The 20,182-nt window shown below is 28.6% G+C and overlaps 1 protein-coding gene across 2 annotated transcripts in view; it reads right to left on the reverse strand.

Moving 5' to 3' along the window:
• Positions 1 to 20,182, reverse strand: part of LOC107443622 (homeobox protein E30-like) — a 69,484-nt gene that overhangs the window by 11,820 nt on the left and 37,482 nt on the right. Inside the window, exon 3 of one of the 2 annotated variants that reach the window (XM_043046680.3) lies at positions 3,687 to 3,755. Coding sequence (XP_042902614.1) covers positions 3,687 to 3,755 — 69 coding nt within the window. 2 annotated transcript variants of the gene reach the window in all.

The following is a 20,182-nucleotide window of genomic DNA, read 5'->3' on the forward strand; positions in this document are numbered from 1 at the left end:
TAAGAAAATAAATAAATAAATAAAAGAAGAGAAGAAGAAAAAAGAACGAAAAAGAATCAACTAAATAAAGCAAAAAATTCGTTATTTTCAACCAATAATTATTTTTTCAATGTTATGTAAATTGTCTGGTGAAATGCTGTATTTATTTTTCTTCTATGGTCGTAAATGTCTAAAATTAACGCTAATTGTAATTAATTTTAGTAAATCTAAGTACAGGTTTTAAGTTATCCAATAAAATTCGTCATTTAAGAAAAAAAAAAAAAAAAAAAAAAAAAAAAAAAAAAACGAATGTTATCGGGGAATCTCGTTTGTAATTTTTGTTTCCTAGTAGTTTGAAATCTCGTAAATTTACACTTTTTTAAGGGTTTAATTTAAATATCTTACATATCTTACATGCTTTTTAATGATAATTTTGAAAAAATCAATAAATATTTTATAATGAATTGTTAATAATAATAAATCGAAGCTAATTACTATTAATACATTTTCGAATACAGTATTTAATAATATGTGCTTAATGAATATTAAGGATCTCAAACTAATTTTCAAATATGATACATTTCTATTATTAGAAGTACAAGCAACCTTACGCCTTACAAAACTTTCATGTAACTTATACAACTTTAATAAAAGTATGGAAATTATAATTTTCAACCTGAATAGTACTCAATCTACTTCAAACTTTTAATGTTCGCATTCCGAACAATCTTTCAACAGCTCGCTAATATGTGTTCATATCCTTGAAAACTTACTAAAATAAAAAAATTTCATTACTCAATTTTTTTCTCTCTACAACAATTTGCATTCAATTCAAATTCAATCTAAAAATCTTCTGCCAATGCACCACCTGCTACGCATTCAATACCTAGCCAAGGGTGGTGAGAGGTAATTCAAACACAACACATTTCTAATCTCTCCGCTCTTGTGCTTCCCAATGGAATTTCAATCTTCCCTCCTAACACTGAAGATTCGAAAGCTAATGTCAAAGTCAGTGCACCTGATAGAATTCGTCAATTTAAAGAAATATATGTAACATATAATTATTGTACGAAAATTATGCCGAAAACATATTTGTAGATGATTTCAAGGCTATTTTCATTGTAAAAATTAACCTAACTTTTTGATAACATAATGGGAGTTCTTCTAGTTTAGTACGTGGAGAAAAAAATTCAGTTAAAATTACTATATTGTAAGGTTAAACATTTCTAATTAAAAAAAAAACGCAAATTTGGTAATAAAGCCAACATATAAATCAATGCATTTAAACCCTTCATGTGGTAATAGTTCATGAAAATTCTGATTTTAAAAATTATGGTTCTCATGATCCCGAATTTAGTAAAAATACAAGACAGAAAAGTAAGCTTAACTGAGTAAATGGTTTTTATGCCATGGTCTAAGGTATCATGATAAAACTACCAAATTTTTACCACTTTTATAAAATTCTAACATTATCATAAAAAAATATTTTATTGTTAATTTTACCAAAATTATTACCCAATTGCTTCGGGGAAAATTGTTGGGCTTTTTGGTGTTGCCATAAAGTTAGAAACATGGTACATTTTACCATAATCTGGTAGCTATGACCATGCTTTCTTTCTCAGTGTATGGGATCTCAAGAACTTTCTCATAGGGATGAAATTGTTTTAAATATATAATGAAAAATTACTGAATATGTTTTTCAAATGATGAAATAATCAATTTAAACTAAAGTAATGAAAAATATGCTCATTATTGTGATTTTCTCAATTATTATTTTTTGATAGTAAAAAAGTAATTAGCTTGCTATTCTAATTCTTGTTAATAAATGCTAGCAAAAAAAAAATAATAATCTGGTTCTGTATAAATTTTATTGTAAAGGAATCAGATCTAGAAAAACGAAATGTTGTTTTCTAAACCGCCTGAATATAGTAATATTATTATAACATCTACGTCGTAATTAAGATAAAGTTGCTGTTAATTGCTATAAAAAGAAAAATGCGTAAATAAAATTGGGATTTTATTATTAGTGATTGTACAAGTCTAATTTTTACACTTTAAAAAAAATAAGAATTAAATAAAAAAGTATATTTTTAAGTATGTGGCTAATTTTGACAAAGTAAAAATATAAAACTAAATCTTAGTTATATGATGAAATCATCACTAAGTTTAAAATGTTGAAAATCAATATAAGTTTTATTAACTATTTTTGAAGAAATTATAACGGTTTTATACGATTAACTTCAACTGATTTATGCAAAATAGAACAAAAAATATATAGATTTGAAAATAGGTCAGGATGTAAGTTTATTTTTTAAGATATATTGTTTTTAATAAGTAAGTTTTATTTTTAAGAGGTCCTTCCTTTCTCAACCGAACTCAATTGTAGACGGCGGGGAAGAAAAATTCTAATTTTGCTTATAATCCTTTTCAATTAATTTTCACAAATAAACTAATGATGGATATTTACTCTACTCGGTACTAGATTTCATTACACTTAAAATATATGGTTGTCACTCAAAATTTGAGATATAAAACGAGTAGTATTTATATTTTCTAGTAACTTTTTCACTCAAAATTAAACCAATACAATTATGCAATCAACTATTTTTGAAAGAGTTTTAAACAGTAAACAGTTCTTGGATACTCAGTCAGTGGATACTCAAATTTCAGGAAACTCTCTTCTTTTTTGACGAAACCGTTTCCTGGTATATGGTCTGAGCGAAAATTCCGTCCAAGTGACGAAATAATTATCCTCACTTTTTCGGAGAAACGAATTTCGTCAAAAGTAAAGAAATATTTCGTCCTTTTATTTCCGATCGTCTTGTTTTCATCCTAGTTTCGTCATTTCAGTTAACAAACTCCCAAAATACACTGCGAGGAGGTTCCAAGTTGAGGAAACATTTTCGTCATATATTTGAGAGTTCACATTTCGTCACAAATAACGCGATTTCGGGACAAAATGATTCTCAAAATTAACGAAATATAGCTCAAATATTGCTTAATCGTTAAAAGTGAGAGTTTTATTTTTTAGGGTGTATGTAGTTTAAAATATGTAGTTCTTTTCGAGGTATTAAAGTCAAGTTTCAAATTAAATGCATATATGACTATGTAAACTTAGTCAGAGATTAAACCTATCTAAACTCAAATGGAAGCAATAAAACTTTTAAAATAAATGTCAAATTATTTTTAATTTCTTAACATAAATAATATTATCGTACATTTATATTCAAAATACATAAAAATTAGAATTATTTCACACTTTTCGTAAACGATTTAAATACTAATCATTTCTTTAAAAATAAATTTAATTGCATTCCTAAAACAACCGTTCTGTTATGAATTTATTTATTTTAAATAAACATTATAATACAATGCAAAAATAAAATAATTTTTTTATTATTAAAAAAAATAAGGAACAGAAACAAAATCAAGCTGCAACAATAAAAATACTTCTGCCAAAAATCTAACAAAAAAGTTCTAATTTATTTATAAATTGTGACTATCTATAACTAATTTATGTAGCCTTGTTCTATGGTTAATAAAACTGATTTGAGAACATCGAATTAAATCGCGTTCGTAATCTTTTATTGCCAGCCTGATTTATGAATTGAAAATGGTTCAAAATACATTCATCGCTGATGCTTTTTTGGAACATTTTTTGAACCAGCTCCAACATTTTGGTTTTGATAATTTTTAAGATTTCTCACTTTCATCATCATCTGTAAGGTCTTGTTCGCTGCTGTTCTTGGGCTTTTTGGACCTGGCTCTGCGTGGACCTGAATAAGATAATATAGGACGGAACCTATTAAACGTAGTTCAATCGACTACACAAATTATACTGGTAGAATATGAAACACAGAAAAATAGTTTTTTCCTTAATATACGTTTATACAGTTACAGTCAAGAATTCAATTCAGTTACTGTTTCACTTTAAAATTTAGAAAGGGGGAAAAAAAAGAACAAAACTGATAATGTAAAGTTCCTGATAATTTAAAATTACTTAAAGCTGTTTTTCGATGGATGAAATGATGCTTTTTTTTGCGAATAATATACTATTTTTATAACTGCTGTGAGTCTGCAAATTATGACTCAAGTTTAGCCTACCTAAAGTCAGCGTTGTCTCTACTTATTTTGAAAATGGCGCAAAGCGTCAATATGGAAAAAAGCTACAGTTTTGTGAAAATGAAAAGTGTTTGTGGTCTAATTTTTTAATGCTTGAAAGCTTATTCCAATGCTGCTTTGCCTGCACTCATAAAAAATTTAAAAAACTGTGAATATGGACGGGATTTTGATAATTTTCATCAAGTTGGAAAAATGTCGCGAAATTGGCATTTTTTTTAAAAAAAAAGTTCAATAACTTTTAAAATATTTAAGTTATTTGTCTGTTCTAAAGCCTAGATAAATTTTCACGACAATATATATGGTTTAAAATCATCGCATTGCTTTAAGTGCAAGGCACTTAAACTATGGCTTTTTTCTTTTTATTTTCTTTAGTGACAGAGCTTCGAAAACAGCGTCAATGTCTGTTGCTTTCACAAAAAAGGGAATGTTTTTTAATCTATGATTTTTAAAGACAGATTATGCTCAGTGTATTATTGTACTTAGTTTATAATTTTGATCCTGTAATAATATAAAATTTTATTTTGCATAACATTATATTATATTAATTACATCATATTATATTAAAATTACATTATATTTGTTGTTCTGAAATTAAAGAAAATGTCTGAAGCAGTATTTATTGATAATTATATAATTTTATACTGTAAATATTATTCAGAAAAAGAAATTATCAATAATTTATGCAGTTTTATGTACCTAAATAACTTGTGAGGGAAGTATTTGTTCTTTTAATTACTTTAGTGAAAATATGAAAAATTTAAAGGAAATTTTTTTTGATAACATTAAATATCAAATATAATTTTATAATGGTTTTCGAATTTATCACGAAATTCATGAATAAACAATATCTACAAACAAACTTTTATTTATTTTATAATTATAATTTTACCATTTTTTCTTGTTGCAAAAGTAAATTTTTTTAAGAACTATTAGTAAAATGCTTTACACATAATTCAAATATATTTTTACTTCACATATATGCTTATAATTATTTGCTTATAACTATTAGATTTCTGAATATCATTGGTTTTTATTGCTTATTGTGCATTTATTTCTTTTACGGATTAAAAGGATTGAAAATTTGTTGATCAGTATCTCCCCCCCCCCTCCAAAAAAATAAATAAATAAATAAATAAAATCCGAAATTCTACTTGAAAATCATACTTGAGTAAAAGTGAAAGACTATTTTGTTCAAAATGATTAGTGATATTATTTCACATATATGCTTGTAATTATTTGTTTATAACTATTAGATTTTTGAATATCACTGGTTTTTATTGCATATTGTGCATTTGTTTCTTTTACAGATTAAAAAGATTGAAAATTTGTTGATTAGAATCTCCCTCCCCCCAAAATACATAAATAAAATCCGAAATTCTACTTGAAAATCAGAATCATACTTGACTAAAAGTGATTATTTGAGCATTTTATACAAAATGATTATTGATATTATTTAATATCAAGCATTTGCTTGATATTATTTTGCATAAAATATGTCTTGACAGTTTTCGTTAAACAAATTATGATACATGTTATTTCATTATACATTTATAATTATTTGTTTTCTTTTAGTGTTACTTTATTATAAATATTATAGTAGAAATAAAATGGGAAAAATAAAAATGCATTCACATTTAAATAATGAAATAAGAACTGTGACACATATGCGTCATTGTGCATTGTAAGATTTACCGTTCATTCGAACAAAACCTAAAAAGCGAAGAAGAGGAAGAATAGAATTCGAAGGTCTTAATGGATCGTCTATAAAATTCCGTTCTTTATTACCATTTTTATTTGAATTAGGTGAGAATTAGCGAAAAACAAGTTCGTGAGATGAGCTATTCCTTTAAAAGATGAACACATCAGGCGTGCAATCACGATTTCGACAAAGGAAAAAAAAATTCTTTTTTTTTTTCCATCTTATGAAGGGTGAATCCCAAGTTCCCATCGTCACGTGATAAACGATAAAGCTGCAATAATTCTCTGCGCGTGCATATGTTTAGCATATCATTTGAATAATTAATGCAATTGAATGGCGGGAATTGAGTTGAAACAAAAACTCTTAGCGAAAGATTCAATCATTCTTATCTGATTTAATATTTTAATTACTTCACCAACTTAGATAACTTAGTTAGTTTTAGCAGCTAAATAAATAACACAGATAAGATTATGGTTACTTTTATGAGTTAGGGATTGAGATTATTTGATAATCACGATTTCGTGCATATCAGCTGACCACCCACTCCGTTGAATAGTCATGTGACTTATACTGCGTTTGTTTTATCGCAACATTGTGAGCATATAAATTCATGACTTGTTTGTCTTTGCAGGTTTTTGCTTTTTTTTCCGCAGCAGGATACATTTTTTTAAAGTAACATATCATTGCACTGACATTGGTAGCTGTTTACTAAAACGATTTTCAAATGTCAGCAGAAATCAGGCAGCTCCTTGCTATTATTAAATTATTTTAATAAATTTACAGTGCTTTGTTCTATTACAATTTCACAATGTTTTTAACATAAATTCAAGACTTTTTTCAATCATATTTGCGCATTTAGTTTCTTTTGACGACAGGATCAATTTCAACGCAATAACACGGAAAGCTATCGATTAAAATGATATTTTAATTATAACAGAAATTGTATAGCTCCTTGTTGTGATGAATTCCTTTTAATATATTTAATAATGTTTGATTTATTACAATATTTTTCAGCATAAGTTCATAACATATTTATCTTTTTTTTTTCGCTGAAGGAAACATTTTTTTAAGAAACTCAGCATTGCAGCAACATTAGAAACTATGAATTAAAGTAATATTCTTGTGATATCAGAAATCACATAGCTCGTTATTATTAATTGATTTTATTACATTTTATATAAATTTTTATAATATTTTGAATGGGAAATTCTTGACTTATCTTTGAACATTAATTTTAGTTTCACAGCAGAACACATTTCCTCTATGACAACATTGAAAGCTTTCAATAAAAAAATAAGAAGTTTTTTGTTTTCAATAATTAAATTTAGTAATTGAGCTTTTTTTCTTAATTTTCGAATAATTTACTCATCTTTTACGAATAATTTGCTCATTTTTTATCAAAGCATGATCAATAATCATGCTCTGAAGTGTAATATCTCATCTATTTAATTAAGTCTCTTTAAGAACCAAAAGCACTTTTTGGTGCTATATGAAAAAGTTATCGAAATGATAAAAAAAATACAACAAATATAATTTTTAAAAAAATACAAAAAGTGAATTGCACTACGCTGCGTTACTAAAAAAGAACGTTACAGAGGTTATACTACTGAAATTTCGATTGCATACTCTACTTTACAATTAAAATTAAAATATTAAACTTTGCTAACTAAGTTTTAAAACTGTTTTTAACCTAAGGCAATGAAGCTTTAAAGCAGTAAAACCAAAGCTTTTTTTAATGTTTTACAAGTTTTAACTCGTATTTTTAAGCAACCCTATTATGTCATAGTTAAGGAATAAGATGAAATGACTCAAAAGAGATAAATCTAAATAAATAAATAAAAAATAAAAAAATACACATCTGGATAGCATTATACTCTTAAAATAAATTAATACTGTAACTACATTATTTTAAAACAAATTCATATTAAAAATCAGTCCTTACAAAATATAATTCAAAACTGAGCAACATTGAAACGAAATATTTTGGCATTAAAATGCCACAAACAGAACTTCATAGAGTGCCAAATTTTAAAAAGTGTAGCATAAATGAATGTCAATATAATACTGAAGCCAAATCGCGATTTGTAGAAATATTATTCAAGACTGTAATTATTGAAAAGAAAATGAATGACATAATTGTTTCTTTCTTTTTTCGTTGCGTTATGTAAATGCTTTTCTCCAAATCGATCAAGTTATTTACTACTACCGTAATCGAAATAATTGATGTAAACTGTTGAAAGCAAGAAAATAAATGTAAGCTTTATTTAAAAAAGAAATCAGGAATTTTCTTACTTCCTCTAACTCATCCATATTTTGTTTCAGTTAATTGGTCTAGTTAAGCGAACATTATCCTAGTTTTGTCTAAATTACATTTATCATTCCGAGAAATTATTTGCATAATATTTCGCAATTTTCAAAATACATCCGGATAGTCTGCCTCGAATTTTTATCCGATTTAAGATCAAGAACATAATTTAATAGATTTAAACTTAAAGAAAAAAAAATAGCTTATATGGGCAGGTAAAATTATTAATTTAGATTTTTTATCCGGAAATAGATTTTTAGTTTTCTCAAAGTAGGGAAATATTTATTTTATAAAATATTAAGATTTTTTGGATGCTGTTTTAAGATTCATTTTAGATTCAGTTCTTACAATTTTTAAAATTAAAACGTTCTTCCATATGTTTTTAAAATAGTTTACGAGTGCAGATTTTAAGATTTTTTCGATTTCATTTCTAAATAATTTTTTAGAAGTAATTTTATATGATTATATTTAGAAGCAGTTTCAACGATTCATTTTCACTGTTAAAATATTTTTTTAGGGTAATTTTTACGATCGATTTTGGAAAAATTTCTTCAAGCCGTTTTTTCCCATGAATGAAGTTTTTTAGATTATTTTTAGATGCAATTTTTGAAATCACTTTTTGGATGCAGTTTTCAAAACACTTTTTATATGTATTTTTCGGTTTCTTCTCAATTGAAGTTTTAAAGATTTTTTTCAATACATTTTTTGAATGAAAATCATTTACTACTAAAGTACGTTTGACATAGTCTAGTGTTATGCGTACAAAAGCTTGCCTTTATCGTTATATTATATTATATTATATTATATTATATTATATTATATTATGTTATGTTATGTTATGTTATGTTATGTTATGTTATGTTATGTTATGTTATGTTATGTTATGTTATATTATATTATGTTATGTTATGTTATATTATATTATATTATATTATATTATATTACATTACATTACATTACATTACATTACATTACATTACATTACATTACATTACATTATATTATATTATATTATATTATATTATATTATATTATATTATATTATATTATATTATATTATATTATATTATATTATATTATATTATGTTACAAATGAAAGTATTCTATTTTGAAAATATAAATTTATAAGTGTTTGCGAATTGGTTTTATACATTAATAAGACCATTTTCATCATATAAATAACTAGATTCCCAAAGAACATGGAAAAAAACAACAATTTGACCTACAGAAAAATAAAATCGGAATCATTATTCTCCGGTTACCCGAGAACTACAAGTATTGAATACCTCATAGTAAATCCTTTAAAATTAATAAATATATTTTTAAATCAACTCTTCTAAGATATTAATAAAATTTTTGAACTGGTTATTCTTTGATAAGAATGCATTTTTGAAGCATGAAAGATGTTTTTCATTTTAATGCAAATTTTGCCTTAAGTACTAATTCACTTTGTGTTTATTTAATTTTTACCTATGTTATGTATTAAATTATTCAACAATTCTATCATAATTTTTTAAATTGCTTGGAATTAAAATTATCAAAAACTTTGCCACAAAATTAACGGCACTGCAATACCGCTACAACTCGTTGTGGGCCAGGGCACAATTTCGTTAACAACGGTATGATTGTGGAAATAATAGTCAGCACAGCGCACAGGCCACCTTTACTTTCCAGACAAATTGGTACCCAACGATCTGCAGCTAGGTTGGTTTCAAACCACCACTGGGGATCGAATCCCAATTCTTCGCAATAAATGTTCAGTGCTTTAACCACGGCTAAACGTCATTAACGAATATCTTATTTATTTTTCATTTGCTTTTTTTAAATTTTATTTTTACGAATTACTTATATGCATATTTTATCTGTCCATCTGATTCTAAAATTTAATTGTTAAAGCATATGATTTTCAACTATTCTAGAAAAACGGACTTCAATACCAGGAAATGTTGTCGAAAATGCATTTTTTTCCCTCTAAAATTACGTACACGAAAAGTTAAAAAAAACAACAGCCGCAAATAAGAAAATAAAGAAAATTCTCGCCAACAGCCTTTTATTGGACTATTCTCGTTAAACAGCTGTTCAGAGATAACAAAAGTACCAGATTGCGTACACCCAGGGTGCATCAAGACCCCGCCCTATTGTATACCAATGAAAAATGGGGGTGGAATAAGCAAAGGATGGGGGGGGGGTGCATCTCCCATGATTGCGGGGCCTGTGTGTGTAATGAACCTGCTGTAGAAAATGTCTTTTCTGTTACGACCCCACCGACAAATAATTAAAAGTGTGTCTTCGTTGTTACGTCTTTCAGAAAATGAGAAAAAAGTGGGAGAAGAGTTTTCATTTCCGTCCACAATGAGCTTTGTCGTTCGCCAGAGTGGGTTAAAAAACAAGAACATCCCCTTATCCAATCCCATTAATGGGAATAGGTGGGAAGGCGAAATTCTGCAAGGTTTCAATTATCGCGAAGAGGGGAACAAAGACCACACACGGCGCGGCGAAGTAACTCTTTAAAAACTTGACGCAGTCAAGTTTTTTTTTGCGCAACACCTTTTACATTGGGCGACATATACTGTGCTACAAAAATGCGTTGGTTAAAATGCGCTCGGATTTGCTGTAGCGCTACTCTTCGAGAAGAGAAAATTCAACTTGGGTGGTCTGATTGGTATGCATGACCCGTCTCGTCGGTACCACCTTGCACCGAAACTACCTGCATCTTGTCTCCGTGTATTTAGTGGCATCAGACCTCCCACAGCTATCACTCCATCTTTTGAGGCTAGCTCAGAGATAAGCTCAGAGGTGATTTCGCTTTTCGGCTTTTAAGTGAGTTGTTTCTAGACCTCTTTATCGATTTTAATAAGCTATTCCGCTGAAAAGCAATTAGCTATAAAATGCTCTGCATCGCATACCACAAATCGAACAATCTCTCTTTGGTCCGGGGGAGTACTATATCAATTGAGTAAAAAACAAGAAAGAAAAAGATAAATTATTCCATTCATTCGATTGACATACCCTGAATATATTTTTAGTTCTTGCAGAAGAGGATTTATATGAATTTTTCATTGAGCATGGCAAATATATTTCAACAAGCTATTACCGATAGTATGTAATTTTAATTAGTTAGCATGGATAATCTGGATTTTAATGAGCTATTTTACTGAAAAATACTAAGATATAAAATGGTCTGCATCGCGTATCACAGACCAAAGAAATCTTTTACTTTTAGGTTTGGGGGAGTATTATGATATATCAATTCAATATAAACATAAAAGAAAAAGAATTAATAAATAATTCCATTTATTTGATTGATATAATTATACCTGAGTATATTTTTAGGTGTTGTATTAACTAGCAGAAGAGGATTTATATGAATTTTACATTAAGTCTGGCAAATACATTCACTATAAGACGAAAGGGATTAACTATGGTAAACATGGATTTAAACAAGCTATTACCGATACTATGGATTTTAAAGAGCCTTTTATTGAAAAGCAATTAGTTATAAAAATGCTCTGCATCGCGTGTTGCAAAATAAAGCGATTTTTGCATGTGGGCGAACTATTTATCGTCAGGGGGTTGTATTGCATCAAATCAATTTTAAATGCGCTTTATAAGAACAAAAGAAAGAAAAAAAATTTAACTACTCCATTTACCCGGCTGATACCGTTTTAGCTAAGAAATGTTTAATTTATAGATTTTAAGTGCAAAATGATCTGCATTAAATTTTTTATAAGGTTACAGTCTTTTACGTTTTAACTTCACACAGATGATTATTATTACCAAGAAAGCGGTCAACAGGTTGGACAACATAATGCTTATTTTACTTTTTGCGTATTTCATTATTCAAAACTTTTTAAGTGAATTGGAATTTTTTTCTCTCACATTTATAAAATTCGATAATTCAAAGAAAATTCCTTGCAAAAAATAATCCTTGTAAATTATTTATTATTCTTAATTGCGTCATTTAATAAGAGTCAAAAATTTTTTTAAAACTATAAGGTGTAAATTTTTTACGTCATTTTAACGATTACAAAATTTGAGTGAAATCAATCCAATAGTTCCTAAGGATCGAATTTTAAATTTACAACTTCTTTAAAATTTGAATTCTCAGGAACTAATGGACCAATTTCACTCAAATTTTGTATTTTATCGCATGAAATTATTTTGTCTAAAATTATGTAAAAAAAAATTTTACCTTATAATTCAAAACTCTTTCGGAAATAATAAAAAAAAATTAGTAATTAAAAAGATAATAGGATCAAAAGTTTTTCAGGGTGGTTCGTTTTTCCTCCGTACTGTACTGAAAAGAATTACAATGAGAAAACATTTAATCAAGGAAACGTCTCAGCAATAACATTGTTCAAATCCTAATATACATTATCATTCAAAAAAATATAGAAACTTTGTAAAAACCAAATATAAAATTCTAATTCCTTATTGCATTTACTAACTTATTCAATTTATCCGTTATTTACATTAAAGACGTATCAACATTCATGCCATTTATGACCTCTAAGTTGAATAACTACTGCAGCGGCTAAAATTGACTCAAAGTTATCTTAAAAAATTCATAAAGGATATTGTAAATCCCTTTTCTTTTTTCATTGTACAACGGAATTTTCCTCGCATTTATTTTCGCTTATTCAATTCTGATTAAAATCTTTTTATCAGGACGGTTCCTTTTGATGCACTGAATTAACTGTGCAGTAAGAATTTATAATCTTTTTTATATTTTGGCTGTCATCAAACAAGAAAATCAGCATAAAGTTATGTATTGCTTGAATAATACAGTAATATATTTTTTTGATTTTACATGAACTGAACATTAAAATTTCTTCAATTTATTGTTTGGCAGAGTTACAATTCTTCTCGATTTAGGTTTAAACTTTGTACACGTATCATATTTTACACGCAATCTTTTGATTAATATATTTAATCTGAAGGAAAAGGCAGTTACTTAATCTGAGGAATAAATTCTAAATGGATTAAACGTCAACGCGCACGAAACAGTATTAGATGACAATTTCTTTTAAAAGGAAATTAGCCTCTTTTTTCAAGAATTTTATCCTATTTTTTAAGCAGCAGTGATAGATGAAGTATCTTAAAATTATTTAATAATTACAGTTATAATTATAAAACTAAATTTAATTATTTTTTATAAAAAAAAAATAAATTGTTTATTTTTTAAGAAATGAATTAAAAAATTTACTCATGAAATTTTTTTTATTAAATTTTGGTATTATATTACAACAACTTATTATTATTATTGTTTTTCTGAAGTTTTGTAAAGGTATATAAATTGGTTTTAAACTTATTTAATCTATTTAGGCTTTGCCATTATTCTTAAACAAAGATTTAAGTTTGAGGTACATAAAGTTCTGTGTCATACTTTTTTAAAGTGAACACAAACGTGCAAATTTTATCTCACAGTTTCCACATTAAAAAATCTGAAATACTATTTTTTTTTTTAAGTGAAGCTGAAAAGATATTTCTAAAGAGTTTTTGGAAATGGGGTTACTTATTTCCATTGAATATTTGTACAAAAACATAAGCTATATATATATATATATATATATATATATATATATATATATATATATATATATATATATATATATATATATATATATATATATGAACATCGCAACAACATATGAACATCGCAATTAAAAAAAACACTTAAACATACTTCCTCATCATTATACCAAGTACAATAATACAAAACTATACTAATATTATATTAACTACTTAATTGTAGTTGAAATTGAGAAAATAATTTGACAGTTAAAAAATTAACATTTACTCATAAGAAAGACTGCAGTATATACTTAAAAACATTTTTAAGACATACTGATGCACATGTAAGGACTTCTATGACGAATTTAAATTTTATCTTATAAAATTAATTCTTATTTTAAAAAATATCAATGCCTGACTTTTTAATTCTGTAACCAACCGAGAAAAACAACAGTTCCTTAAACACGTTTCCAAAGATACATTACATGCGTATTTAATTTACCCACGATATAATCAAATGATTGTTTTAAGAAAGATCAAACAATAGCGAATTCGGCATGAAATATATATCATCTGCAAAATCCTCGCAGAATGATAGCATCAACAGAATCATAACCACCCATTCGTAAATATGGAGCAAAATAATGTATGTCGAGGCTTAAAACATACATTCGAATCTCCGACCAGTAATCACTGTGAGTAAAAAAAAAAAAAAGAAGAAGATTCCTTCAAAGTTTTGGGAGGCTATGCACAATTGCTTATGATGTTGGAGGGGGGGGGGGTGTGTAAGATTTAATACTGGAGCAAAAAGTGAAATTGGGGAAATGGACTGTCGCCTGATCGCATACAGATTGGTTTGCTCATCACAAAGTGACTTTTAGTTCTTGCACCGAAAGTAAATGACTCTTAATGGTATATACCTTTTGTCAATTATAATTTCGCAGACGATTGTTCCATCATGTATGCGATCAACCGTGATCGCATCACTAGTGACGAGAGATTAAATCTTTCTCGGAAACTACAGTGGAACTACGTCTTAATTACCGTCGACCACACTAGGACGATTGCGATTGGTTTAGAGGAAAAACAATCGACGGCGGTAAATCGTTAATAGATGCCTCCAGTGTGAGTCAACATTGAATTGGAAATTCAGTTAAGACTGGCTTGTCACGAAAAGATTAATTTCGGTTCACACAACGCAAATGTTTTTATTTTATTTTATTTCATTTTATTTTATTTTATTTTATTTTATTTTATTTTATTTTATTTTATTTTATTTTATTTTATTTTATTTTATTTTATTAAGATGTTAAATCAAGACTTAAATTGAATAAATGCTTTTTAAGCAGATAAGTACTGTTATTTTATCAAAAAAAAAAAAAACTTTATTAGAACAAAGTCAGCATTGTGGTCAAATTGTGGTCATTGTGGTCAGCATTGTGGCAAACCGAGAGCAGAATTTGTATGAACAGTCAATGCCAGGTTTCGAACTAGGGTTGCCTCACTGGGAGGCGAGCGTTCTTTCAACTGAGCCACGGCAGCTCTGATGTTTGGTTACGAAGAAAAATTTTTAAACTGTCTTTATCTTAAAAGTCTTACTTATTGAAATCATATTAAAGTATGAAAAGTTTTAAAACATTAATGGCTACCCCTTATAAAAATGTCTAGCCTTTTATTTGCCGAAAAATTATACAAAAAAATAAAATAAAATAAAATGAAATAAAATATACGAAAAATTATGGCAAGCATTAGAATTTTAACTGACTGTTTTAATCCGTTTATGATTAAGGTGGAATACAGAGAATAACTGTTTTATGAAAAACAATTTTAAACTTAATATACGAAAAAAGTTTGTGAAAAAAACCCTTTTTTAGTGTATTCTCATAAACTTTCGATAACTTTTTTATTTTAATTTTTTTTTTATTTACGTATTTTTTTATAATTTTTCTTATTTTTGTAAATTTTTTTATTTTCATTAGTTTTTTAGAATTTTTGCTAGTAGATTTTGCACCTGGGATGGGTCCTAAAAGAACTTTTGCTAAAAAAATCAAAATGACGAAGAAATGGATAGACTTCTTGGAGCAGAAATTGGGCTGAACTTCGTTTTAACAGCAATCTTCAGTTTTCATTTGCTTGTAAAAAATGTATTAAACAATAATATAACTATGTATTGATTGTAACTATGTATCAACCATATTCAAACGCTTGCGATTGCTATGAAAAAAAAAATAGTGTCGACAGTTGAATCGTTAATAGATGCCCCAAGTATGAGTCATTACTAAATCTGATATTATATAATATTTAACTTAAGACTGTGCGTCTCTGTATATTTCTTTTCGAATGAGAAATGTTTTATACTTTACTAGGATGTTCTGCAATACTTATAAAAAAAAAGTTACTCTTATCCATTAATCTTCGCAAGAATTTTTAACATTTCATACTTTCATTTGCTTTCTCGAACTTTTCTTGACTCAATAAAACAGCAGCGAAGAAAAATCTGTACTCTGGAATTCTGTATCTGAACGGTAACATGAATGTTTAATTTAAAAAAAAAGATAAACAGAACTTTCCATTTGCATTTGTTTTTGAAAACTTTCTCTTAATTCTATAAAAACCGTAAGAAGGTTGGGGTTTCTAGAATTCGAGCTTTGTATCCTATCAGCGATGTCTATTTTTGATTGCAAAATTAAAATTGATTAAAAAAAAAAAAAAAAAAAAGAAATGAAAAAAAAAAGAAAGAAAAAGAAAAACAGAAAAATTTTGCTGAACAGAATTAATGTTTAGAAATTTGTTTAACAATTTTTTTGTTTATTTTCACTCGTTTTCGAGAATTATTTTCATTTCAATAAAACCGAAGAGAATCTATTCTGTTCTAAAATTATGTACCTGATCACTTGCAATTCTTTGATAAAATAAAAAATTCTAACTGAACAGGTATACTTTGAAGGTAGAATTTAGTCGAATTTCATTTAAACGTAATTTTTCTACTTTCATTTGTTTGCTATTCATATTTGAATTGATTTTTAACTCAATTTCTTTTTGTTCATTGGTTAATAATAAAATTTATTTTACCATGCATTAACTACATAACCTGATAAAATTTGATTTTATGATTGAATAAAAAATCGGCAATTAAGCTTTTAAATAAACATATGCAATTAAAACATGTTTAAAAAGAAAGAGTAGATTTTTATTTCGATAAGAACAATCGGAAATTTTCATAAAAAAGTGATACAGTTTTCTGAACAGAGAATTTTATCTAAGTAATTTTCATTTTTCAAACATTACTTAATGGTAAGCAAAATAACATAAAATCACGTTTGTTTCATTAAAAATACTTTTTTTGTCTTATACATATTTATTCTGATTACTTTTTACAATGTAATTAAAATAGCAACAGATTATCTGTATCATTTTTCCTATTATATATTTACAGCCGATATCATACTTGAAATAATATCGAAAAATGCATGAATATTGCTACCGAATCAATCACACTACCAAATAAATAAACATATAATTTGTGGCAATAATTGAAATTTTAAAATACATGATACATTTTCGTATGAGTTTCAATTATTTCTGTAATAATTTACTGATTCTCATTTTCTTCCTGCATAATTTTTTTTTCAGATTTGATAGACATATTTTAAGTAAGTTTCCTTTCCTTTTCATTGATTTTAAATGTAGTCAATAGCTCTAAATAATTGTTAAAACTTAAAGCTTATAAATAAAGATTTGTAACAAATTAATAATTAACTTTCACTTTAAAAACATTGCTTTAATAATTTTTCTTGCTGCCAAAATGAAAAACAATTGGCGTCGTTCTAGTACATTCAGCTTAAAATATAGATTATAACAATAGTTATCTTATTTTTTGAAGAATTTTCTTTTCTAAATAAGGATGCTTAACATTCTACGAAATAAAGCTATAATAGTCTCGTAAAATATTTGTTTAAAGTACTTTAATTAAACTCTGTTTTTTCATGAGAACAAAACAACTAATTACATTCTAATTATTCGCACTTCATAACTTTGGATCGATTTCAATTGTAATTTCTTTCTTATTGATAAGTAATTGCATTAATTAGAACACAAAAGCAAACAAACGCTTCTGCACCCAATTATGAACAGATTATTTAAATTCGCATCGGTTTCTAGAAAACAAATACAAAACATTTCACAATCATATTTTAAAAATAAAAATTCCTTTCCTCAGCGACATTTAGTTCCACAACATTCAGTTTTAATTCAAATGTGGAAACGTATTTATCTTCACCATAAAAGGAAGAGAAAAGTGTTGTAGTTCTCGTATTATTATTGTTCCAAAACATCATTCATCACTGAAGGATTCAAAATAGACTATCGAATGATCTATTGTCTTAAAAATAAATTCGAAGCCTTTTCCAGAATGATTTCGCGAAAACTGAATCCAAAACGACCAAAACAACAATTTTTCCGCCCACTCTGCGAACACCGAGATTTGATGATTTCCTCCACGGATTTATGCATTAAGCGACGTTTTTTATTTTTTTTTACCTCTCCGAAACGTATCTCTCTTTGTCTCACGGAATATGCACTCTTTATTCTGAACAAAATCCGACAAGCATTTGTTCGAAAGAGAAGTAATTTAAAACACGAAAAAGGGGGTTGAATACAATCCTTGTTTGTGCTTTCCTCCAATCGATTCTATTCAAGGATCTTTTTGAGAAGTGCATGGGAAACGATCCGTACCACGGGGGATGATTTTTGAAGAGGAACGTGGCAATTAATATATGGGTTTGCTAGCGAGCGAGTAAAAACGAATTAATTGTCTCGTCGGTTGTTGCAGCTAATTATGCAAATAGGATTCTCAACAACTCTAATTACTAGAGGATGTATCTGTGAGAAATGGACCAAAGGAACCAGCACACCTGTTAATGTTCCCTGGGAAATAAAGTTCTCAGGAAGAAGCATTTTTTTTCGTCTGCTCTCACAGAACGCTTGCAAAGGTCCTTAATTAGCTCGTAATTAAAGAGGACTCAAACTTAGGAGTGATTATAGCACAACCCCAAGAACCGAGTGACATCAGGATGAAGTGCTAAGGCGGCTGGCCCCCCAGAAACGAGTCTTTCAATTAGTGGTGGCGTAATGGCGAGCGTGCGGGGTTGTTTCGGGGCTTATCTGTTCCGCAGCTGCTTTGCCCTCCCTAATCCTCGGGCACGGAGTAATAGCCCCCCTTATCTCTTTCTGCGGGGGAGTGAACTCAAACACGAATCGATTGCAGCACTAGTTTTTGAGCCATCCCCGCTTAGAAGCACCAAAGAGGTCTCTATAAACGAGGCGAACACCAGCGTTTCGCTCTCCGCCGCACTCTATGAACTGCGTTGTCGTGATTAGGGTCGTTCAACGCGCAGAATTCGAGCCAAAAATTGAGATATGCGAGTCCAGGGAGCATTCATCATAGTAATCTGACATGGGGCGAACAGCTGGCCTGGCGCGATACTGGCGGGAAGACTCCTGACGCTCTTTGCCGACCACGGCCCATTAATTCTCTCCCTCGCAGCCCCGGCACTTTTCCGCATCTTTTCCTTTTCTTTGTGTGCTCGTGTGTCGTCTGAGGCAATAATAAAAAGAAAACTCCGGATCGGACACTTTACAGAGGATGGCCAGAGCAATCCTCTAACCATTAACCGCTGCAGTAATTTATGTGGCACTCTCTCATTGGATAAAGAAAACAAAGCGAATTCTTATCATAAGAAAGAAGCATTAGTCGCAAATCGATGGTCGCAGCTGTAGAAAGCGTAGGCTAACTATGTAAAAGGATCATCTGGCCACTGCTTACGAGATAATCCCTTCTTCCCTAATAGATACACACTCTGACAAGGTGTCATTTTCGCTGAAAGTTCCTTTTTTGGGTCATTGAAGCTTGTTTAAAGAGTCTGACTGATGATTTTTTGATGTCGATTCCATTCCCTCGAGAATTCTCATCTTCGATCCATCCTCTAGGGATCCCCCCCCCTTTTTTTTTTACGAAAGGTCGAAAACTCTGGATAAAAAAAAAGAAGACCCATCGTTAGTTTTTAAATAAATTCTCTCGCCAGACTCCTGCAAGGAAGGAAAAGAGATTACATGCAATCCAAGAAAGAATGGAAAAAGGAAATAAAAAAGAATAACAGAAAAATAAGCCCCGTATCAGTTGTTAAAGTTGAGTAAGCTGAAATATGGGCCTGCCCGAAAAAAGGAACTTCTTTCTTTATTTGCTACGTGTTTCTTCCTTGGATAGGAAAGCGAGAGCAAATAGTAGTGTCAAAGCAAGGACAGGGCAGGATCCATCTGGATTGTCCTCTGGATTCATTGGAGAAGATTTGTGCCGGAGCAAATAAACTGGAACCAGATCGTTTGTCTTCTCCCGGACTTTATCCCGAACGAAATATCTTTTCCTGGGAGATCAAAGTAAAGCTAGCAAATGAAGCGTTAATGGTATTTTCGAACTACTTCTCCCTATATCAACTATGTCCACGCATCCTGTAATTGCCCATTATTGGAGGAGGGATATTTCAATAAACGGAGATTACACGGCA

The sequence above is a fragment of the Parasteatoda tepidariorum genome, chromosome 10 (assembly GCF_982258835.1).
Source record: "Parasteatoda tepidariorum strain Cologne lab strain chromosome 10, Ptep-v5.0, whole genome shotgun sequence".
NCBI lineage: Eukaryota > Metazoa > Arthropoda > Arachnida > Araneae > Theridiidae > Parasteatoda > Parasteatoda tepidariorum.